This window comes from Vitis vinifera, chromosome 8, assembly GCF_030704535.1.
Source record: "Vitis vinifera cultivar Pinot Noir 40024 chromosome 8, ASM3070453v1".
Classification (NCBI taxonomy): Eukaryota; Viridiplantae; Streptophyta; class Magnoliopsida; order Vitales; family Vitaceae; genus Vitis; species Vitis vinifera.
The window spans coordinates 23,690,620-23,715,350 of record NC_081812.1 but is presented as its reverse complement, the minus strand read 5'-3'; the positions used below and the strand labels follow the sequence as shown (position 1 = coordinate 23,715,350).

Below are 24,731 nucleotides of genomic sequence, written 5' to 3'. Positions count from 1 at the left end.
TTGAATCAGTAAGAGTAACGTCAAGCATGTTACCCAACATTGCATCAGAAACATGCAAAACATCTCTCAAACAAACTATAAGCCAAAGTAGACGTATCATCAAAACTGAGTTATTTGAGTGATTATTCATTTGATGATTCATCATCATATGAGCTGAAATCCCTGGACTATGAATCAAGTTAAGCCCACTCGGTGCCGGATTTCAATTTTGCATGCAAAGCTCTCAATCGCGATACACTTACTGAACCAGAAATTACACTTTCATCATCTTCATTCCTTAGCTTCTCCAATCTGTTGACTTTAGCTATATTTACATTAATCATTTCCTCTTCCCCACGATCTCCGCGGTCACCACGTCCATCGATCTACCAATGAGTCTGACGTTACCCAACACAATGAACCTTGTGGACCCAAATTCCCCTACTTCCCATCACTGCGTACTCCTCACTCTTCATCAAGAATGACTAGTATTCCAATGATTTTCGGGAACCTTAACTCGCAATATTGCCTACAACTGATTAGGTTCATGGTGTGTTTGTACCGAACCCGCTTTTGATGGACCCAAGCAGAGTGGATTCATGATGAAACCATTCCGACTTAGCCACCACTCTCAGGAAGGCTACATGGCATATGGAGGCGACAATGGAATTGATGCTGACGCGTACCAAATACTCCTCGTCTATCGAAACAAGCCCAAATGCTCTGTATTCGAACCTGCTCCTATGAACTCCAACTGAATTGAAGTTTTGGGGAGACCTCACTTTCTTCCTTTAGCATGATGTAAACAACTAGGGAATTAGCCATGATGACACTCCAAAATGAACTACACACTCGCACTACATTGAACCGCAGATGAACCTACACAAGGCTTAAAAACCGATCAAGCCCACAAGGGGGCCATGGCGATGCCATACGGAAAAAATTGGGTGCATGTGACACCCTTAAGATAAATGCAAGTGTCGAAAGACAAAATTGAGGGTCTACACAAAGATACCAAAATATGAAGCCAAAACAGAGCATGCATAAAGAGTATATCTAACAAAGCGAACAAGTGACCCTTGATGTCCACACCAATCAACAAATGAACCCAAAAATCAGTAGGAAACAAGATGAACAGTCTGAAATGTGAAAATATAAAGAATGTTGTAATCATACCTGGACCGAATTAACAAGCTCATCTTCTGCTTCTTCCTCAGTTTCTCTAGTTCTACAACTCTATCTCTTTATCTGGTAATCGCTCTCAAGCTCTCTCATTCTCCAGCTATCTCATATTTTCCTCCCGTTGTCTTCTCCCCAAGCCACCTCCCTTATCTGGCAATAAAAAAAACGTTTTTCCCTCTACTACAACAACAAACACCCCCTTCTCCCTGTAACTGCCTACAACTTCTTTTCATTTCTTCAAAACCGTTTCCAACATATTCCCCACACACGTGTCCCTCACCTATTGCCCCTGAGCCAAACCACCACATTTCCTAACAAGCAAAATGCCATTGCCTGATGACCAATTCTGGGGCGACACATGGCCCTCCAAAATCTTAACATGTGGTAAAAATGAATAGCTGCAAATATAACCCAAAAATGGAGGTCTACACATACTTAGTAAAATTATTCTTTAAATTTGAGCTAAATAATTTTTTTTTTGAAAATGATTAAAAACTGCATTTTAATCATTATTCTCAAATTTATAGTATTTTCTTTTTAAACTAGACATCTCCAAATGTTTTCAAAAACAATGATCAAATGCATTTATAAAAAAAAATTATGTTTTTTAATTTATATTACTCAGGTGTATCGTACACTAAAATGTTTTTTCACACAAAACACAAAAAGTATTTAAAATTCATCCTTAAATTTAATATATTTTAAATTTAATTCTCAAAATTTAATCTCTATCCATATCTGTTAAACATTTTTAAAAAATAATTTTCAAATATAACCGTTTACATTTTCAAATATAACTAATTAATAATTAGGGTAGATCAAGGTAATAAAAACCTAGAAGGTCATATATGAATAGGGTAGGTTGAAGTGAAAAAGACCCAAATGATCATTTCCTTTAATAATTCTTGTGCATCATAGTGATTTTTAGTATTATTTTTAATTTAACAAATCACATTTCTGTATTGAATTTGATAAAATAAAAAAAAATAAAAAATAAAAACACAATGTCTAGTTTTTCATTTGAATTGTCTAAACGAAAATGATGCAAAACACTGATTTTTAATATTTTATAATAAAATAAAATTTAAAAAATAATATAATTTTTTTTCTTTTTTTTCCATTGCATTATATTTTCTTATTATTTTTTACACTTTCTTTTTTCAATACATTGACGGGAGACATTGGTGGTATGGTGATGTTAAATGCGTATAAAAATGTATGATGATGTGAAATGGGTATAACCAAATATTTCCAATACTATTACTTTTATTATAAAATACAATTACAACAAATATATATTATATTTATAATATAAATATATTAACATTACAATATATTATAACAAAACTTAATTTACAAAATTTTGAAATTTTTTTATAAAACTTGCAATTTTATATGATCATGCAATACTATTTAACATAATTATATTATGAATTATCATTGGAACAAAATGAAATACTAATTTGAACTAAGTTTATATTATATAACATACCTACAAAATAAAATATATATATTATAATTATTTATTTAATAGTTTTATTTGGTTACTACTTTTCTTTTTTATTTAGGTATTTTATTAAAATATTCTATTTATGTTTTAGAAATAAGGATAAGTTGGAGCTTATCTTTTTTTTTTTTATTAGATTTATTTAAATTTGAATGGTGATGTATTTTTTTTAAAGAGTTTTTATAATAAGAAACCTAGATTTTTTCTCTTTAAATCTTTCGGATTTCATAACACATACATGTGGATATATATATAATTAATGTATTGAGTGAATTATGTTTATATACTATATAATGCATTGTTTCAAGACTACCGATTTTGACATTACCTATAAAAAAATAATAATAATTTTGACAGAATAAATACAAGATAAATATATTATACTTATAATATATTAAAAGAAGAGAGTGGAGAACACGCGAGGGTTTCTCCAGTCGTCTTCTTCATCTGAATTTCATTTTCATTTTCAGTCGAAATCGCCCACCCAAAGCAATCGATGTCTTCAACAATTCGTCAGCTCTCGTGTTTCTCTTCAATCAACCGTTATCTGCACCTACAGAAGCGTCCAGTTTATTCTGTAGCTATTCGTTCCAAGGTACCAGAAAACCCAAATCCTCCATTTGGTTGCCAAACAAATTGAGGAATAGAAATAAATCCAAAGGGAAGTACGGATCTATTGTTTCTGGAGAAATGATAGAAGTGTAACCAATGAAGAACCTGTTATTCTTTATTTTCTTTTGTTTTTCAAAATTTCTCAGTAGATAAACAGGTTTTATACGTCTATGCGTATGTTTATTTATTTTTGGGGACTGAATTGTGATGTGCCACTGGTTTTAGGCTGCCTCGTTTATTGTTTATGTTTCCTTGTTTCACCGAGTGTTTGCGTTGATGTAGTTTTTGTGGATGCTTGATTTTATGGACTATGCTTCATTTGGTTGTCGAGGATAGATGCAAGGAACCCTAGAACTTATCAGAAATTTAGGTTATGTTTTGTTTCCAGAAAGTACTACGGAAAGGAAAAAAAAAAATCTAGGAAATGATTTTAATACGATAATATCAAAGAAAATTAAATATAATTAAAATTAGTTAGAAACTAATACATTTTAAATTATTTAATATTTAAGTCTAAGAGTTAAAAGGAGTGAAATGAGTTCAAAACAGGGTATAAAAACAATTTATTGACTACAATTTTTTTTTCTTTTTTTTTGCTCTTTCTTTCCTTCTCTGTATTTTCTTTCTTTTACATTTTCATTCAAATTTTCCAGAAATCAAACATAGCCTTAGAGAAAATGGAACACCATATTGAATAGGTTGATGTGAAATAGAAGATTTTAATTAGTTGTCCAGCTATCTGTGATGTGCCTGAGAGTAGTTTATTCCTAAAAATTGAAAATCAACCCATGATCCAAGTTTAATGCGAGTTAAAAGTGCCCCTAGACCTTTGAAGAATAAGAACCCCATTTTTTGTCAACCATTCTAATGGCCCATGGAGAAGATGCACATTGAGAGGAAAAGTGCTGAGTTTCTTCTTGAAAATTTTCAAGATGATTTCCCCATTACATTTTCCCTATTTTATATGGGCTTCTTGCCATATAGAGAATAGACTCCCCAAGGAGATAACTTAAAGATGCTAGGTAAATAATTAAAGATGCTAGAGAATCCCACACCACAGCAGTAACAACAACCTGCTCCTTCATCTGTTCTCCTCTAATAAACTTGAATTCCAGTTGGAGGGAGTGACGGACATGCTGTTTCACAGATCATAAATGCCAAGGACCTACAAAAGCAGTCTCAGTGGTTTCACAAACTTATTGTTTGTGATGATTATGCTTTAATACAGGTTTGATGCATTTGTAGCACTTCACAATTGGTTCCTTATCCCTGACTACACATGTGAATATGATTTTAAGAAGGTGATGACTGTCATGTGGTGGTGTAAAATGGTTGTAAATGAAGGTTTTCTTCATGACTGCTTTGAAGTTTGCTATTATTTTTATTATATCATGATTCCAAGTTTCCCTCTCCCTAATAGCCTTCTTATTGCTGCTGATTTGGTGGACATTTTGCATCCAACTTTGGAACTTCAAATGAGAAAATCTGTTGGAAAGGATAGTTCTCTTATATCTATATGTTTATTTGTGTTACTAGTTAAACTCCTTCCCACTGCCCTTTCTCATTTAATACAGTTGGAAGTGATTCTAACTGGTGATGGTTTTTATTATCCAGTTACCAGTTGTTATGAGCCTTGAAGGACATGGCACTGAAACTTCCAGTTCAGAGATTAAGGCTACTTCAAGTTATGCAGCTGACACATCAAAATTGCCTATTGAAGGGACAGCAAAGTCATATCAATCTATAAAAAATGATGCTGAACAAATGGGGATGACTGAGCCAGTACAGGAATATGGAGTAACCCAACAAAAAAGGACAGCAAAAATCCACGATTTTTGTTTTGGGATTCCCTATGGTGAGTGTGCTTTGATGTGGTGAAGACTTCTCTACTGGCCAAAATCCAAGAGACATTAGAGAAGGCAAACTGTATTTCAGGCACCTTTTTTTATTACACTTATCTAGGGATTTGGTGAATATAATTTCTGTCTCTTGAATCATTCATTACTATAGTATTTAAATAAGCACAATCTGTTAATTCAGGAGCCAATGGCAGTTTTTGAGTCCCAATTGGTACATATTTAAAATTATTTTTTTGATACATTGCCATTCCGTGTGTCTGTCCACTATAGTATTTACAAAGTTCATAATGACTTCTGAATATGGCACCTTCTCCCTTCACCAAGATTTAACCAGTAGTAGGGAAAGAGAGAGAGAGATTCTTGGGTAACTCACTAATAGTTTCTTCTTACAGGTGGGCTTGTTCTGAGTGGCAGTTTTGTTGGTTTTATTTTCTCAAAAAATCCTACAGCTCTAAGCACTGGCGTGCTCTTTGGTGGTGCTCTGCTAGCCCTCAGCACCCTTAGCTTAAAGATCTGGAGGCAAGGAAAATCCAGCTTACCATTCGTACTAGGGCAAGCAGGTATACAAACCTTACTATGATTTAAGACATCATGGGTCCAATATCCAAAAAACAAAAAACCAAAAAATAATTATAAAAAAAAATCTGTATCATGATGCTGAGTTTTCCTCTACATTTCTACTGGTTTTCTTCTGTTTTGTTATTTGTTTATTATATACTATTTTTCACTCTACGTGGTTTGTTAGTTGCTTATGGTTGCAAGGAAAATATTTATGTCTGTTCCACATCTAATAGGTGTTATCAAAATTTCCTGCCCCAACAATGCATATGCAAAAAATGTGTGGAAAGATCCAGTTTATACTAGTAACTCCAGAGTGCCTAAATGGTGGTTCTTTATAGTCATAACACACAAGAAGTTTTTCTGTCCTCTCTCTTGTTAAGCAGGGTGTAATCCACCTTCTGTTTTTCTTATTCTTCCCTTCTGTATTCTTCTGTCAAATTTGTAAGCTTAAGTACCTTCTATCATGTGAGGCTAAAGGGATCGAGGAATAAAAAAACAAGAGGAAGGAGAAGGAGCCAAAAAAGGAATATTAGAATATGAATTCTCATATTTTTCGTCCAAATGTGAGTCTCTATAAAAACAAAAAAGATTTTACCTATAAAAAAGTGAGTATTTGTCTGAATACTCATATTTTTTCTTGTTCAACAAGGCCCTATCATGCAAGCGGGATTGGTGCTTTGCAACAAAAAGGGAGGTGTTTTGGAGACAAATTATAAGCGGTAAATATGGGGAAGTTGAAGGGGGCTGGTGTTCTAAGGAAGCAAGTGATGGTTATGGTGTTGGGTTATGGAAGGCCATAAGAAAGTTGTGAGAGATAGTTAATTGTAAAATTTCCTTCTCTATGGGTAATGAGAGTAGGGTAAAGTTTTAGAATGATAGAAGGTGTGGCAATGGACCTTTGAGCGTTTCTTTTCCCTTCATTTTTGCTTTAGCTGTTTCAAATGAGGCTTGGTGGTAGACTTATGATCTCACTCCAATGGAAGAGGTGTGTGTGGAAGAGAGATTGAAGAATAAAAGGTAGAAAATTCTTCTTAATTTTTTTTTGTATAGAGACTCATACATATATTTATACAAAAATCATATGACCCAAATTAGGGACTTTCCTAACTCAATTACAACAAAATCTCTTTGATCACGGAATTGCCTAATTCTCTCTTCAGAATCACAACTTTCCTTATTTCATTTTTCCACGCTCCCCCTCAAGTTGGTGAATAGATGTTTTCCATTCCCAGCTTAGATATGTTTGCTTAAAACTTTGTACTGCTTATACCTTTTGTGAGTATATCTGGAAATTGGCGGTCAATAAATACATAAGGGGTACAGAAATGTCTGTCAATTTCTATGTGTTTCGTTCGATCGTGTTACACTGAATTATGTGCAATACTGATTGCAAATTTATTGTCGCAGTAAAGTCTCATTGACCCATCTCATTTGATCTTCAAATCTTTCAAAATAATCTTCAATCATAGTAGTTCACAAACTCCTTAGGCCATTGCTCAGAATTCTGCTTCTATACTGGACCTTTTTATCAAAATTTGTTTCTTGCTTTGCCATGTCACCAGATTCCCATCAAGAAAGGTGCAATACCCCGTAGTTGATTTTCTATCAGCCACAAATCCAACATAATTCACATTTGTGTATGCTTCAAGTACTAGTCCCGAACTTTGTTTAAATAGGGTGCCTTTTCATGGAGATCCCTTAAGGTACTATAGTACTCGATTAGCAGCTTGCAAATTGACCTATTTTGAGTTGTGCATGAACTGGCTAATCACACACTCACAACATATGCTATATCCGATCTTATGAGTGAGATAAATGAGTCTTCCTACTAGACGTTGATACATCTGTTTATTTATCATAGTGTCTTCCTTAGCCTCTCTGAGCTTATGATTAAGATCTAGTGGTGTGCTTGTTGGTTTATACACCAACTTCCTTGTTTCTCTGAGATGGTTTGTTACATATTTCTACTGAGAAATAAAAGTTCTTTACTTAGAGTGTGCAACCTCAATTCCTAGAAAGTATTTTAACCTTCCTAACTCTTTGATTTCAAATTCTTTGGTCAAGCATTGTCTCAAAGTCTACCTCTCTAGTTCATCATTTCCCATCATGATGATGTCGTCTACATATACCAAAAGGGCTGTAACTTCCTCTGAATCTGAATGCTTGATGAACAATGTACGTTCTCTCTGACTTTGTTTGTATCCCATGTTTTTCATTACATTCGTAAATCTTCCAAGTCACACCTTTGGAGATTGTTGTAGCCTATATAGAGCTTTCTTCAGTTTACACACCTTTTTAGTGGCTAGGTCACTACCAAATTTGGGAGGAATTTCTATGAAAATTTCTTCTTCCAAGTTTCCATTCAAAAATGTATTTTTGATGTCGAATTGTTGTAGGTCTTAGTTGCCAATGATAACAAAATTCTTACAGTGTTCATCTTTGCAACCGGGGCAAAGGTCTCTAGATAATCCACACCATATGTCTAAGTGTATCCCTTGACCACCAATCTCGCCTTATACCTCTCTAATGATCCATCTGTTTTATAATTAACAGTATAAACCCATTTGCATCCCATTGGTCTTTTTCTTGCAGACAAATCTACCAACTCTCAAGTTTTATTTTTCTTTAAGGCCTCCATTTTTGCATTCATGGCTTGTTTCCAATTTTCATCAGATAAAGCATCAGGCTTGTAAGAAAACTTTTATAGGACCGAGACAACTTTTTGAATGACAACATGGGAAAGTGGATACAAGGGACGATTAATACATTCCCTCGTTTCTTTCCTGATGGCAATAGGAAGTTTAGACTCAGTTTGTAAGAGAGGAAGAGAAATTGTTACCTCATTTCTAGAAGTTGGTTCAAATTCTTGGACTTGTATAAGTCTAAGGACTGCAACTTTCTTCCTTGAGTATACTTTGCTAGTCATTCGATTCTCAACAGGCACTGTGGGTGATGACTTAGGTTCAGGGACAGGTTCAAAGATGGGTTCAAAGGCAAGTTTAGAGGCAGAGGGTACAGGTATTGGACTAGTGACTTTAGGAGGGTCAATGAGAAAGAGATTAATAATATCAATGAAATAGGAATCCTGATCTTTGTCTTCCTTGAAGGAATTCTCCCCTGAAGATGAGGAGCAGGAAAATAAGACTCACTTTCATTGAAAGTAACTTCCGTTGAGACAAAAAAAAAAATTGATGGTAAATAGCAACACTTATATCCCTTTTGTGTTGAGGAATATCCCACAAAAATATATTTGACTGCTCTTGGGTCCAATTTTCCCCTGTTTGGACTGTGAATTTGCATAAAGGATACATAACCAAATATCTTAGGAATGAGATGGTTTGTGGTTTTCATATTAGGATAGAAGGATGAGAGTACTTCCATGGGACTTTTGAAATTGAGGACTCTGAAAGGTAATCGGTTTATGAGATGTGTGGCAGTGAGGACAACATCCCCCAAATAAGATTTAAGCACATGATTTTGAAACAAAAAAGCTCAAGTTGTATCAAGTAGGTGACCATTTTTTATCTCAGCAACTCCATTTTATTGAGGGGTATTGACACATAATGATTCATGAATTATTTCCTCATTTTGAAAGTATGGAGTTAAGATTTGATTGAAATAGTTTCTAGCATTATCGGACCAAAACCTCTTGATAGTGACACAAAACTGGTTTTTTATCATGTTATGAAAATTTGGAAGAACAAAACTCACATTAGATTTGTGTTTAAATAAGAAAATTAAAGTGACCCTAGTACAATCATTGATGAAAGACACGAACCAACACGCCCCAGATATGTTAGGGACGGGGTAAAGGCCCCAAATATCACCATGAATTAAATGAAAAGGTGCTGAACTTTTTTTACTATTGATGGGAAATGGTGAACGCTTGTGTTTAGTAAGTTCACATACATCACAATGGAAGCTCTCAACATCTAATTTATTAAATAGGGAAGGGAACAAAAACTTAAGAGTTTTAAAAAACTTCAAAAAGGAAAGTTGAATGGTAGAAAAAGGAAAAAATTGGAGTTGTCAAAATTCGAAAGAGAATTGAGAAAGTTGGAATGGACAGTGAACTATCTTGGAGGAGGAGGAGAAGGGAGGGGGGGGGGGGGGGGGGGGCGGGGGGGAGTACGAGCAGGTCTAAATGAAGCTCCAACTGCTTACTTGGAATGTAAGAGGGGCCAATAATTGCAACAAGAGGAAGGTGATCAAAGCTTTGATAAAGAAGAATAGGGTGGATCTAGTTTGCCTACAGGAAATGTCAATGGATATTATTCGTAGTTTAGGAGTGGGTAGATTCCTTGAATGGGGAGCTGTAGATTCAAGGGGCGCAGCTAGAGGTATAGTGGTGTTTTGGGATAACAGGGTGTTGGAGTTAGTTGACATTCAAAAAGGATTGTTCTCTATTTCTTGCACTTTTAAGAGTTGCGAGGATGGTTTCATTTGGATGTTTACAAGGGTATATGGCCCAACATTGAGGAGGAACAGGGAGAGTTTTTGGGAGAAGTTGGGGGCCATTAAGGGGCTTTGGAATGGGCCGTGGTGTGTTGCGGGGGATTTTAATGTCATTATAAGTCCGGAAGAGTGCAGCAGAGGAGGGAACTTGAATTCAAACATGAGAAGGTTCTCAAAAGTTATAGAAGATCTAGAGTTAAAGGATCTGCCTATGGTTGGGGGCCCTTTTACTTGGAGTGAAGGGGTGAATAACCAGTCTTTTTCAAGGCTGGATCGTTTTTTGCTTAATGAGGGGTGGGATAGTCATTTTGGTGATGCGAGGTAGTTTGTTCTACCAAGACCGGTGTCCGATCACTTTCAGCTTCTTCTTAACGGAGGGGGCCTGAGAAGAGGTCCTTCCCCGTTTAGATTTGAGAATATGTGGCTGAAAGTGGAAGGTGTTAAGGACCTATTGAAGTATTGGTGGGAAGAAAGTAGCTTTAGTGGATCCCCAAGTTTTATCTTCGCCGAAAAACTAAAATTTCTGAAGGCTAAGCTGAAGGAGTGGAACGGAAACACCTTTGGTAGGGTTTAATATAGAAAGAATTTGGCTTTGGAGCATATGGAGTTTTGGGATGCCAAGGAGAAAATTAGCAGACTGTCGTTGGAAGAGCTGGAAGCTAGAGATGAAGCGAGGGAAGATTATAAAAAATGGGTAGGTCTTGAAGAAATCATGTGGAGGCAAAAATCTAGGGAAGTGTGGCTAAAAGAGGGGGATAGAAATACCGATTTTTTCCATAAGATGGTCAATGCTCACAAGAGGAGGAACAATGTGGACAGAATCAAGATTAATGGAGCTTGGCTTACGGAGGAGAATGGAATTAGGGAAGGAGGTTTGGGGGTCAAATGCCTTTCCTTTCTCAACAAGACACTTCTTGCTAAATGGAATTGGCGTTTCGCAAATGAGAGAGAGGCTTTGTGGAATCAAGTGATTAGAGGGAAGTATGGAGAAGATAGAGGGGGTTGGTGCTCTCAAGAAGTGAGAGAGGCTCATGGTATGGGATTGTGGAAAGGAATAAGGATGGATTGGAAGATGGTAAGCGATAGGATGGTTTTCATTGTTGGTAACAGGAGGAGGGTGAGATTTTTTAGGGATAGATGGTGCGGGGATTCTCCTTTGTGTGTGTCCTTTCCTTCTCTTTTTGCTTTGATTGTTGAGAAGGAAGCGTGGGTGACAGATATTTGGGACCCTTTGGCTGAGGGGGGTTTGGGGGGGGGGGGGGGGGGGGGGGGGGGGGTTTGGAACCCATGTTTTTTAAGAGCGTTCAATGATTGGGAGGTAGAGGAGGCGGAAAGATTTTTGGAGAGGCTACACGGTAAGAGAGTTATTGAGGATGTGGAGGATATGGTGTCTTGGACTGAAACTAAGAGGTAAATTCTCGGTCAAGTCTCTCTATGTAGCCTTTGAAGCGGGTGGTTCATCTCTGTTTCCTTCAAGCTATATTTGGAATGTGAATGTGCAACCCAAGATTAGTTTCTTTGCATGGGAGGCTATGTGGGGCAAAGCCCTAACCTTGGATATGGTCCAGAAAAGAGGACGGGCATTGGCAAATAGATGCTTTATGTGTCTTGAGAAAGGAGAACATAAACCATCAAGCTATATTTGGAATGTGAATGTGCAACCCAAGATTAGTTTCTTTGCATGGGAGGCTATGTGGGGCAAAGCCCTAACCTTGGATACGGTCCAGAAAAGAGGACAGGCATTGGCAAATAGATGTTTTATGTGTCTTGAGAAAGGAGAACATAAACCATCTTCTCCTTCATTGTTCAAGAACAAGGGTGTTATGGGATCTACTTTTTACTTTATTTGGGATGTCTTGTGTATTGCCTTCTTTAGTTAGAGAGACCCTTCTAAGCTGGAATGGTTTTTTCGTAGGCAAAAAGCGCAAGAAGGCGTGGAGAGCTGCTCCTCTTCACATTTTCTGGACGGTTTGGAAGGCGAGGAATAGATTGGCTTTCAAGGATGATATGTTGTCAATTCAGAGACTGAAACACTCTTTTATCCTTTCTTTTTGGTCCGAGACTAAGTTGTTCATAGATGATTGTCCTCTAACTATAGCTAATTTTATTGATTGGTTGGGCTCTAAGTAGGATTGTAGTGTTGGGCTTTCTTTGTTTTTTGGCCTTGTTGAAGACGGGTGTATAGGTATTGTATACATTGAGTCGTTTTTTTAACGTCTCTTTTATATATGAAATCTTATTTACTTATCAAAAAAAAAATGATGGATGTCCAAGCCTACAATGATGAAGCCAAATTTTTTCTTTATTTAAAAGATGGTGCTCTGAAAGAAAAGATACGGATGACTCACTTGGTGTCTCAAGGTAGTATAACCCGTTCCGTTTCTTAGTCCAATCATCTTCCCCAAGTCCTGGTCCTGAAATACACAATAAGTAAGGAAAAAGGTCACAATGCAACCCAAATCTTGTGTAAGCTTTTGTATAGGAATAAGATTAGTGAACAACTTTGTAACATGAAGCATATTTCTGAGTGTGAGTGTAGGACTAATTTAGACATCTCCTATACCTGCAACAATGGTTAAGAAACCATCTACTATGACTATTTTCCTACTACTTAGACAAGGGTTATGGTTTTTAAATTGGTGTGATGAATGGGTCATGTGATCTATGGCGCCCGAGTCTATGACCCATGATTTGACAAAGGTTTCATCTGAGACTTTTAATCCAATAGGAAACTTACCTGAAAGCGCCAGTGAGTAGGTACCTAAAGGTTTCTCAAGAGTTCCCAACAAAGCTCTTAATTTTTCAATCTCCTCCTGATTGAATCCACCCAATTCCAGGGATTTTTCTTCAACTGGTTGAGCAAAGGACAAGTTTGTTTGCCCATTATTCCTCTATTGTCCTCCACTGTAACCCCACTCTTTGCTAGATTTTTTTTTTTTATATAGGTAAGGAAAAGATCTATTGAAAAGAGGCGCCAAAAGTGTCGCTCAAGGTATACAATACCTATACACCCACTGCCAAACCGGCCAAAAAGTACAAGTAAATAAGCGCCCAATCGGATAAAAAAGCAACCTTAACTAGAATCCAACCAATCAATAAAACTAACTAAAGTTAGAGGGCAATCAGCTATAAACAACTTTGCCTCTGACTAAAGGGAAAAAACAAAAAAGAATATAATTCTCTGAATCAAAAGCACATCATCACTGAAGGTCAATCTATTTCTTGCCCTCCAAATCGTCCAAAAGATGTATAAAGGAGTTGCTCTCCACACTTTCTTACGCTTTTTGTCACAAAAAACCATACCAACTAAGGAGAGTCTCTCTAACTGAAGAAGGTAGCACCCATGACACCCCAACCAATGAAAAGAACAATTCCCACAAGACCCTAGTTTTAGTATAGTGAAGAAGATGGTGGTCTATAGTTTCTTCCTTCTCATGACATAAAAAAACATCTATTTGTCAAGGCCCACCATTTTTTTGAATTAAATCCAAAGTTAAAGTTTTGCCCCATGTAGCCTCCCAAGCAAATAAGCTAATCTTGGGCTGCACCCACACGTTCCAAATGCAACTTGAGGGAAACAAAGAAGGGTTGCCCAACTCTAGAGCATTGTAGAGGGATTTGACCGAGAACTTCCTACTCTTTGTTTCAGTCCAAAACACCATGTCTTCCACATCACCGCACACTTTCTTCCCATGCAGCCTCCCCAAGAAGATTTTTGTCTCCTCCATCTCCCAATCATTAAAGGATCTTGAGAAACAAGGGTTCCATCATCCCCGACCCCCCTCAGCCAAGGGGTCCCAAATATCCTCCACCCACGCCTCCTTATCAATAACTAAGGCAAACAAGGTTGGGAAGGACACACTCAAAGAAGAATCCCCACACCATTTATCCTTCCAAAATCCCACACTTCGCCCATTACCTACAAAGAAGGAAATCCTAGTACCCACAATGTCTTAGTCCATCCTTATCCCTTTCCATAACCCAACACCATACGCCTCTCTCACTTTCCGAGAACACTAACCCCCTCTTTCTTCCATGTACTTCCCTTTAATCACTTGATTCCACAAAGCCTCTCTCTCATTCGCGAACCATCAATTCCATTTACAAAGAAGAGCCTTATTGAGTATGGAAAGACACTTGATCCCCAAACCCCCTTTCTTCTTACTTAAGCACACCAACTCCCATCTCACTAAATGAGGTTTTCGCTCCAAATTTCCACCTCAAAGAAAACCCCTTTGAATATGCTCTAGTCTTTGTTTAATTGAGCTTGGCATGCGCAACAATGACATAAAATAAATGGGTAAGTTCGACAATGTGCTTTGAATTAGGGTCGTTCTCCCTCCTTTGGAAATATATTGTCTCTTCCACATAGCAAACCTTCTACAGAACCGCTCCTTCACTCCATTCCAAACTGTCAATAGACTTAAACGGTGCACCCAGAGGTAGGCCCAAATAAGTGCATGGGAGGCTACCCACTCTACATCCAAATTCCATAGCAAGGTCATCAAAATTCTCCACCCTACCCATTGGGATTAATTTGCTCTTTTCCAAATTTATTCTTAACCCCGACACAACCTTAAACCACATAAGCAACCAGCTAAGATAGGTCATCTAATCTTGGGAAGCTTGGCAGAACACCAATCTATCATCAACAAACAACAAATGGGATATTTGAACCCCTTCTCCACTCCTTCCCTTCACCCTACAACCCGACAAAAAACCTCCATCCACTGCCCTCTTTAGGAAACAACTAAACACCTCCATAGCAATCACAAATAAATACGATGAAAGCAAATCTCCTTACCTCAAACCCCTTGAGCTTTGAAAGAAACCAGTAGAAGTGTCATTAACCAACATAAAGAAACTTGTAGTGGATGCACCATTTGATCCACCCAACCCATTTCTCCCCAAAACCCATTTTTTACATAACTGTGAAAAGAAAAGACTAGTCCACATGGTCATATGCCTTCTCTATGTCAAGTTTGCTCAAGAAACCACATTCGTTATTCTTCAAGATCGAATCAATGGCTTTATTAGCAATCAACACTGCATCTAGGATTTGTCTACCCTCCACAAACACCCCTTGGGCCTTAAAAACCATCTTTCCTACCACCTTCCTTAGCCTATTGGCTAAAACCTTGGCCAGCCACTTGTACAACCCTCCACCAAACTTATAGGCCTAAAATCCCTTAGATTTTCAGCACCTGCTTTTTTTGGGATTAAAACCAGAAAGATTGCATTCAAGTTTTTAACAAAGTTACCATGTTCATAGAATTCCCCGAAGAATCTCATCACATCATCCTTCACAAAGTCCTAAGAGAACTGCCAAAATGTCATAGAAATACCATCATGGCATCATGCCCTGTTGCTTTGTCCCCATTGCATCCCAACAAAGCACCAAAAACCTCCTCTTTCGAGAACAACTCTTCTAAACCTAGAGCATCCAGAGACTTTAGTGTCTCAAACTGTAACCCAAATAAAGAAGGATGTCAATCCCTCGGATTGGACAGTAGAGACCGAAAGGCTCTGACCACCCCTTCCTTGATTTCATTCTCCTTCGAAAGCCAAACACCATTAATCTTAATTTTGTCCACATAATTCCTCCTTTTGTGTGCATTGGCCATCTTGTGAAAGAATCCTGTATTTTTGTCTCCTTCTTTCAACCACACTTCCCTTGATTTTTGCCGCCAAGAAATCTCTTCTAACAGAACTCGTTTTTTATAATCTTCCCTCACTTCTTTCCTTGCTTCCAACTCCTCCAAAGACAGGGTGCTAGTCTTTTCCTTATCATCCTAATAGTCCACTTGAAGGCCTTTAATGTTGCTGCCAAAATAAAACTTGATGAGCCACTTAAGTTGCCCCCCCACTTCAACTTCAAGAGATCCTTAAAACCCTCCACCTTTAGCCACATATTCTCAAATCTAAAAGGGGAGGGGCCTCTCCTCATACCTCCGCCATCTAAAAGAACCGGGAAATGGTCAAACACAGGTCTCAGAAAGACACACTGAATTGATCCACTAAAATGATAGTCCCACCCCTCATTCACTAAGAACCGATTCAGCCTTGACATTGATTGATTATTCACCCCACTCTTTGCTAGATGTAGTTGGCTTACCATGAAGTTTTCAACATTTTTCCCGTGTATGTCTAGGTTTCTGACAGTGAGTGCAGCATAAGTTATCTCTGTTATCACAGTTTGAAGCCTTTGACCAATCGGTCCTTTTGTTATCAATAGTGCTAGCCTTCTGATCATTGCCTTTGTTGGCAACCATAGCCAAGCCTTCCATATTCTGAGATTTAAGCATGACACTTCTGCTTGAATAATGGAGATAGTCTTATTCAAAGTTGGAAACTCTCTAAGTATTTGAACTCGAACTTGGTCAAACTCGGCATTGAGACCAACTAAGAAATTATAGACTCAATCTTTTTCAATGTAGTTCTTTAGGATTGTTGCATCGTCAGGGCATTTTATCTCAATACAATGATAGTGGTCAAGTTATTGCCATACGTTTTTCAACATATTGACATATTCCGTGATAGTCTTCTTTCCTTGTTTAGCTGCTTTGGTCTTAGCTTTTATTTCATACACTTGGGTTGCATCTAGTGTCTTTGAGTATGTCTGATGAACTGCATCCCAGATGTCTTTAGTAGTTGTCAAGAACATACAAGTGTCACTAATTTCAGGCGTCATAGAGTTCCACAACCATGCCATAACTGAGGGTCTCCTTGGCTTGGTCCAGTTTCCAGGAAGTGACTTAATTTTCCTTTTCCTTTCAGAAAGGTATGAACAAGTTGTGACTATTTTAAATAATTCTTCCCATTAAGTCTGTATGCTGCTTGAATATTCTGCAATTCTCTTGTAATGAGTGGTAATCACTCTTTTAGAAGGATTGGTGAAGGCACTAATTTGTGATACCTTAGACATTTTTTCTTCTTCTTTGTTTATATATATATATACATATAAGGCTTAAATAGCCAAACTTTAAGAAAAAACTTGACCTTAAAAAATCCTTAAGAGCCTTCACTGGCAATCGAAAGGGTTGATGTGAGGTAGAGATGATGGCGACAACGAGATCCAATGGTGATAGAGAGATTCAATGGCAATGGCGATGTTGTGAGGCTATTTGTTGTGACGACATGTTTGGTATGATGGCGTGAGGGTAGCGATGCGACGGTGGTCTTTGGCTTCGATTGAGGCGATCTCAATGAAGATGGCGATGTGACTTTTCCAACAGTGACGTGACAACTATGTGAGAATAGGAAAACTTTGGCGTGAGGAGGAGTCATCTGTGGCACTCTGTGCTTCCAATAAGTGGCGTGGTTCAGAGGGAGCAATGGCAAAAGGCGATCCTTTTTTCGCAGCTATGGTGTGGTCTTTGTTTGCAGTGGTGGCCGACAACGTGAAGTCCTCAACTGTGAACGACAAAGGGTAGAGGTTGCCATCCTCTATAGTTTTGACGAAGCGCTCATTGACGATGAAGACAGGGGCATGATCTTCTATTTCACGGTGAGTTCGCGATCTAGAGAGGGCATGATGCGACAAATCACAATCTTGTTTGCTGCAATGCTTGACTTAGACAAGAAGAAACTTTAGGTCGACGATGAAGGTCGATTTTGGTCTCCAACTCAGCAGTGAAGACTAGAAAAGAAAAAATTTATTCCCAGATTTATGAGTCTAGGGCTTTGATGCCATGTAGAAGAGAAATTGAAGAATAAAAGGAAGAAAATTCTTTTTCTTAATTTTTTTTTGTACAGAGAGTTGTAGGTATATAAATATATATACAAAAATTCTAGGACCCAAATTAAGGACTTTCCTAACTCAATTACAATAAAATCTCTTTAATCATGGGATTGTCTAATTCTCTCTTCAGAATCACAACTTTCCTTGTTTCATTCTTCCACATCATGTGTACTTTGGTGCACCCCTTTTTTTAACGCTTTTCAATACTATTGTTTTTTATCTATCAAATATATATATATATATATATATTTCCTCTTATAGAGGATAAATATTTAGCAGATTTTTTGTTTTTTTCCCAATTCAGAACAAAAGATTACGGGGCTACTGTTGAATGGGTTCTTAGGTCATTAAAGGTATGATTGCATTAAAGATGGCAGCCCATGCTGAAGGTACAGTCCGATGATTGTGTGGTAGGAGATGGCACCATGAAGTTCATTTCAGGATACCACATGCTTTTACGTGGCTAGCCTGATTATGACAGTCCTAATGCAGATGTCTGTAGCCCTGTAAATAGAGTAAATCAAAACTACAAGGTGAAGATCTTTAGCTAATTAAGTGTGGAACAGAATAGGTCTCGGCTTTTCTGACAATTTAATTCCCATCCACATGAGTGGGAATGCAATTTTGCCTACCAAAGAAAAATGAAGGAGAATGAAAAGGCATTATCAGCCTCAGGAAATTCTATATAATTAAGAAGATAAGTTGGAGTTTGAGATGATCCATGCAGATGGCAGTGCATATGAATATCATGATCAAACTCTATTTGAAGACGGGCAAGATAACCATTTTAGCAAGTTGAAGCCATGCAGGTCAGAATACATTGGGATAGCCAGTTTTCTGATTGCTTTAGCTTTATGGAATGCAAAATACCATACACCCATCCATGTACACACATGCATTACACACATGCACGGTGAACCAGTACCTTTTGAGCCACCTAAAAGTACCGGCAAACTAGGAGGAAGACTTTCTTGGCTACAGAAGAAAAGATTACAAGGCATATCCCCCAAACTGTTTCTTATGTTTTATTTTCTTTAACTTTGTTGCTGCCTTATTTTTCCCATTGAAAAATGTTTAGAAGGAAAGAAAACAGTAAACACTTTCATAGTCACTTTGCATACTGGTTAATGAATTCTATAATTCAATAAGCCTGTCCCAGACACAACTGCAAAAGATGGTACAGAATGAACTTCCAGTTTTGCAATCATAATAATTTGCACTAGCCCCAGCAATATTTTCAAGTAATAATTCATGGTACATGATTTTTTTTCTCAGACATGGTGCAGAATTTTCATTGATTTGCTTGATATCCATCTATATTTGAATAGACAGTCAGAATTGGAAGCTCTATATATGCTTTATCATTGTGCTGCAGTTTATTCACTATACTGTTTTGAGTTTGCCTCATATGTAAATTCTATTGGCTCTCTGATCTTGCAGTACTCTCAGCAGCTCTTTTCTGGAAGAACTTCCAGACCTACTCATTGGTAGTGCATCAAATCAGCTCAATATTGTTCTCTCTCATTTTCTGGCTGATTCTTTATTTCTGACCATAAAATGGTATTGTGGATGCAGACAAAGAAACTGTTTCCAACTGGGTTTTTTGCCATCATTAGGTATCCAATATTGATTATCATGCTTCTATTCACCAAGAGTGTGTTATGTTTCCGTTGTAGTCATCTAAACTTTTTCTTATCTCAGTGCTGCAATGCTGTGCTTTTATTCATATGTAATGATCTCTGGAGGAAATCCACCACCGAAGAAGTTGAAGGCAACTGAACGCCACTCATCATGATGATAATCTGTTAAAGGTGAGGTTCCTTTCTGTGATTACATGTCATTCAATGTCTTGAACTGAGGGTACGGGTTAATGAGGCCAAAATTTGTTTCATCCAAATTGCAGGTGAGTTATAAGCTGAGCATGTAGTCTATGGAATTGGGTTACTATTTGTGAGAAGTGCTGTTGCTTAGGTGAAAAACTCTGAAAGAACCTCTGTTGATAGAGCCACAGTTGAGAAAATAAGTGCTTTAGATGGTTATAGTCATGATAACCATCTAATGATATCAAATTTTGATAGGAAACTCAAACATGAGAAACAAAAAATTTACCCCCATGTTCATTTCAACACGTCCTCAACTATGTTGATATGTTATTAGTATTTCTTTAGATGGGAATTGCAAGTAGTAGGATGTTTTTTGTGACTGTATGTCGTTATGCGACTTGAATTCAGATTTTAATTTATGGATTATAGTGGACTAGATGCTATTTTGTTCTTTTCAGCAAAATTATAGTTTATTTAGGAGTTGAGCAAGTATTTAGATTCAATGGTCAAAACCAGCTACATTTATGAAAGAATCAACAGTCTTCGGACATTACTCAAAAACATAATCCTCTATTAACAGTAGCAGACTGGAATGAGTTGATTATTGAGATCGCAACCCTTCTTTGGTTCCTCAGAATTTGGTAGCTTCAACCCTACTTCCGAATGTTTTTCCAGCTTAACCAATGAAGTTTACGACAAAACCTAGAAATCAATCATTGATCCAATTTGAGTGCCCTTTCAACGTCTTTGGATCCACGGTCTTTGTACATAAACCTTTGTGAAAAACTCCTGCAAATGGAGGATTTATAAGAAAACATATATAGATACAAGAATCTCTTAAGAAACATACTAGTGAAAAGGAATGCCCAAAATCATATACAAAACTTGGCTGAACCTGGTCTATCACAATCCTTGTTGTTCCCTAGTTGATATGTGGATTATTAAATCTGTGTTGTTGTGTTAGTGATTCGTAAAGAATCTCTCCAGTTCTGAACAAGATAAATCCACTATCATCCCCGTGGGTTTTAGAATTTGTATTCACTCGACACAAAATAAGCGAAAGAGTGAAAAATTAACAAAGAACATAAGCACCTTACATACTTCGTCTTTAAGAGTAACAACGCAATCAGTGGAGGATCCTTCATCCTTAGTTTTACAATATGCTTAAGATGAAACCTTTCTTGGACTAATAGCACCTTTAGGTTCATCACGAACTGCATCAACAGAGTTGATCATAGACACTGAGCCCAACCACCTACCTCATCTGCCACCCCGATGGTTTGCTCCTCTTCACAGATGAAGCAAGCATCCTCTCCTTTGGTTGCGCTTCTTTATTCTTTGGTTGTACAATAAACATGTAGCAAATAAACGATTACATAAACCCATAGATACGAAGACTATGCACTTGGGAAGGAAGGATTTGGTTGGAGTCAAATTCTTCACACATTAAACCACAATACTCGTTTCTAAATGCACTTATTTGAGATTTCACATAAGAATAGGAACACCTTGGGCTGGGCTACTTGTGGGCTGTGGCATTGTTTCGCTCTTGGATTTGGTTGTTTCCTGCAGGGAACAACGTATTGTTGTTGGGCTTTCTTGGGCCCATCTATTTTATGTAGATTTTGTATACACGAGTATGTGTTTAAGCCCAGTTAGTAAAAAAAAAAAAAAGGCACAGCCCACAAGTTGCCCAGCCGACAAGTTTACACAAGAGAGTGGCCTTCAACCTCTCTTAAAAGTCAACACCTTCATTTCACTTATAAAAAAACACGGAGAATAATTTTCAAGTTGTCTGGCCATTTTTTTCTGAAGCCTGGTTTAGTTAAAAATTCATGTTAGAATTTTTTTTAAAGCTCTTTGTGTGCTAGTTTAGTCAAAAATTCATGTTAGATGTTTAAAAAAAAAGGCTTTTTGTATGCTAGTTTAGTTAAAAATTCATGTTAGATTTTTTAAAGCTCTTTCTGTGTTAACTTAGTTAAAAATTTGTTATATTATTTATTAAAGCTCTTTATATATTAGTTTGGTTAAAAATTCATGTTGAATTTTTTTAAAAGCTCTTTACCTACGTTTGGTTGACAGGATAGGATAGGATATGATAAGATTTATACATCTTAGAATATCATATCTTATTTGATAGAATATGCATATCTTAGGATATGATTTCTAATGGATATGATATCTTTAGATATAATATTTTAAAATAGCATATCCAATTAAATATACTATATTATATTATGTTTATATTTAATTTGTAAAATGAATAATAAATAATATGAAATACATATTATTTTTTCAAGTTTAAAATAAAAATTATGTGACATTCAAATATTTTCTATTTAAAAAAAAATGAAATTTTATTTATTTCTAACCATATTTATGATTAAAATATTTAAACTTTAAAAATATTTTTTTTATTTTATGTTATTTAATATATAAAAATAATTTATATATATATATATATCATATATTAATATTATTTTATAAATATTTTATATTATTTTTTTAATGGTAAATTTAATTTATAATAAAATATTTTATTTTATAAAATGAATATATTAAAAATAAAAGAAAAAATTGATAAAATAAAATAAAATTTTAATACATGAAACATGTATATCCCATGTGAAATGGATGAAAAATAGAGGATGGATAATATATCACATAATTTATTATATCCCATATTTGGTTAATCATAAGATAGAATAAGTAACGAGATAACTTATCATATATCATCACTAACCAAACATAGAATAAAATATATTTTAAATTCTTATTAGATTTTCTTTAAAAGTATTTGTATGCTAGCTTAGTTAAAAATTCATGTCATATTATTATACTAGTCTAGTTAAAAATTCATGGAAATCTTTTTTAAGTTAATTTTTTTTATAAAAAAAAAAACACATTTTTTTCATATTTATTTTAGAAAAAAACAAGGATGTTTGCAAATTGTTTTCAAAAACACTTTTTAAAGAACAAAAAAAAAAACAAAAAACACACTTAGGTAAATAAATTTTAATTTTTTAAAATATTTTATTAAAATTAAAAAATAGTTTTATATGAATATGAATATTATAATTATAAGTTACATTTTTTAATTAAAAATAATATTACTTTAGCAATATTATAAAATATGTTGACATCTTCATATTTGATTTTCTTTTGTTAAAAATGAATAATAATACTTTAAAAGTGATCATGGTTAATTATGTCTTATTGAAAATAAATTTAAAAACACAATAAAGTTGATTTAAAAAATATATATATATGTAAATAAGTTAAATTGTTTATTATACTTATGCATTTAATTTTTAATTATTGAAAGAGTACTTTAGGTACTTGTTATTAGTTTAGGTCAGTTTTTCAATTTCAATTTATTTTTAAAATTTAATAGATTCATAATAGACCATTTTTGGTCTATTGTTTTTTAGAATTAACTGTGACTTTTAAAAAAAAAAATCAAACTTATTTTTAAAGATTACTAAATTCATTAATAAATTCAAAGCATTAAATACCATTGAATTTGAAATCCGTTTACCTAATGAGAAAATTCATAATGTAATTATGTGCAAAGAACGACAATAAAGTTATTCTAAAGTAGTTTAGTCAATTAATGGTTTAATTGCATATAGAAGGCATTAACAATTAATGGTTTAGCCCCAACCTCACCTTTGGGCTTGTGAATCCTTGATGATAATTGGATTATTTTTTAAGTTCCAAATTTTACTTTAAAATAAAATATTTGTTAATGAATTCAACATATTAAATATTACTTAATTTGAAGTTTATTTATTTATTAGAATTTTTAAATATATATATATATATACATATATATATAATTTAATGAATAAGAAAAATAACAAAGTTTGAGTTTTAAATTATTTTTAAAAATTAACAATTTTGTTTTATTTGATTTGTTCCAAATTATTTAGACACATCAAAAGAAAATTTAAAAGAAATTTATAAAATAATATTTGAAAATTCTAAAGGACATTCCTACACTCAACACTCGTCTTTTAAACTTGTACAATATTTTACCCCCAAACCTATAGAAAAATTAATGAGCAACTTATTAAGTCATAAATAAAGAACACATATTATTTAAATTTAAAATTATCACACTTCATAATTGTATACAAAAATGTTAGAAAACTATATGAATATCTCACCAAAACTATTAATCAAAATTGGTGATTGTTATATTTTGAAAGTATTTAAAAAATTTCACTTCATAACTGTTATTTCAAAGTTTGTTTTATCTAAATGTGAACTAATATTGAAATGAAAAGTTTTATACTCTTTTTAACAAATTTACCATAATGGATTTTGAGAGTAAAAGGAAAAAGCGTAAAATATGTGGAAAAATAGAGTCAAAGTGTATTTAACACTAAATTTTTTAAAAATTTTAAATTACAAGACCAAAAGGCTTTATGGGAAAATTTTAGATTATCCTATTAACATTTCGCACCTAAAAGAAAGTTTGCAATCAAAGTAGCCTTTTTTTGAAAAAAAAAAATTCTCAATACAAATTTATCTTGAAAATATTCATCAAACTAATGTATTTGTGTCATGTCAATTTTCATTTTATTATTTTTTTCATCTTAAAACTAGAATTGGTAATTATGCTTTTAAAAATCATAATTGATAATTATGATTTTAAATTTAAAATTAAAACTATAATGATTTTATAAATAAAATATTACAAAAATAATAATAAATTCAAAGTTAAAACCATGTTTAGTAACTGATTTAAAGTTAAATTAATGAATAATTTGGAAAGTAAACCAAATGTAAAAAAAAAAAAAATCCGAAAAGAATTATTTTTCCTCAAACTCCCTAAATAGAAAAAAAGTAAACAAAAACCGGTAAAACTTGTACTTGAGACACGAGGATGACAAATCAATCAACTTTCTGTTGAAAGAGATGGCAAGAAGGTAGATAGATTCATAGGGTGACAGCCCTACCAATCCACATGGCCACATGGCCACGTGGGTACGGAAGGGGAATAGGGT

General features: G+C 35.0%; 1 protein-coding gene across 1 annotated transcript; it reads left to right on the top strand.

The window, feature by feature from the left end:
• Window positions 1–2,993: 2,993 nt before the first annotated feature.
• On the top strand, window positions 2,994–20,155 carry LOC100255501 (protein FATTY ACID EXPORT 1, chloroplastic). Its single transcript, XM_059739340.1, has 7 exons — window positions 2,994–3,263; window positions 4,895–5,135; window positions 5,532–5,699; window positions 19,337–19,383; window positions 19,472–19,512; window positions 19,598–19,712; window positions 19,805–20,155. The coding sequence occupies exons 1-6, from the start codon at window positions 3,165–3,167 to the stop codon at window positions 19,689–19,691; spliced, it is 690 nt and encodes a 229-aa protein (XP_059595323.1). The 5' UTR covers window positions 2,994–3,164; the 3' UTR covers window positions 19,692–19,712; window positions 19,805–20,155.
• Window positions 20,156–24,731: the final 4,576 nt, after the last annotated feature.

Bases quoted from the DNA above. Each gene is read 5' to 3' on its own strand.
- LOC100255501 (XM_059739340.1), top strand. From the start codon at position 3,165: ATGTCTTCAACAATTCGTCAGCTCTCGTGTTTCTCTTCAATCAACCGT. The intron at 5,700-19,336 runs GTATACAAACCT...CTGATCTTGCAG, and splicing joins ATTCGTACTAGGGCAAGCAG to TACTCTCAGCAGCTCTTTTC. The intron at 19,513-19,597 runs GTATCCAATATT...TTCTTATCTCAG, and splicing joins GGGTTTTTTGCCATCATTAG to TGCTGCAATGCTGTGCTTTT.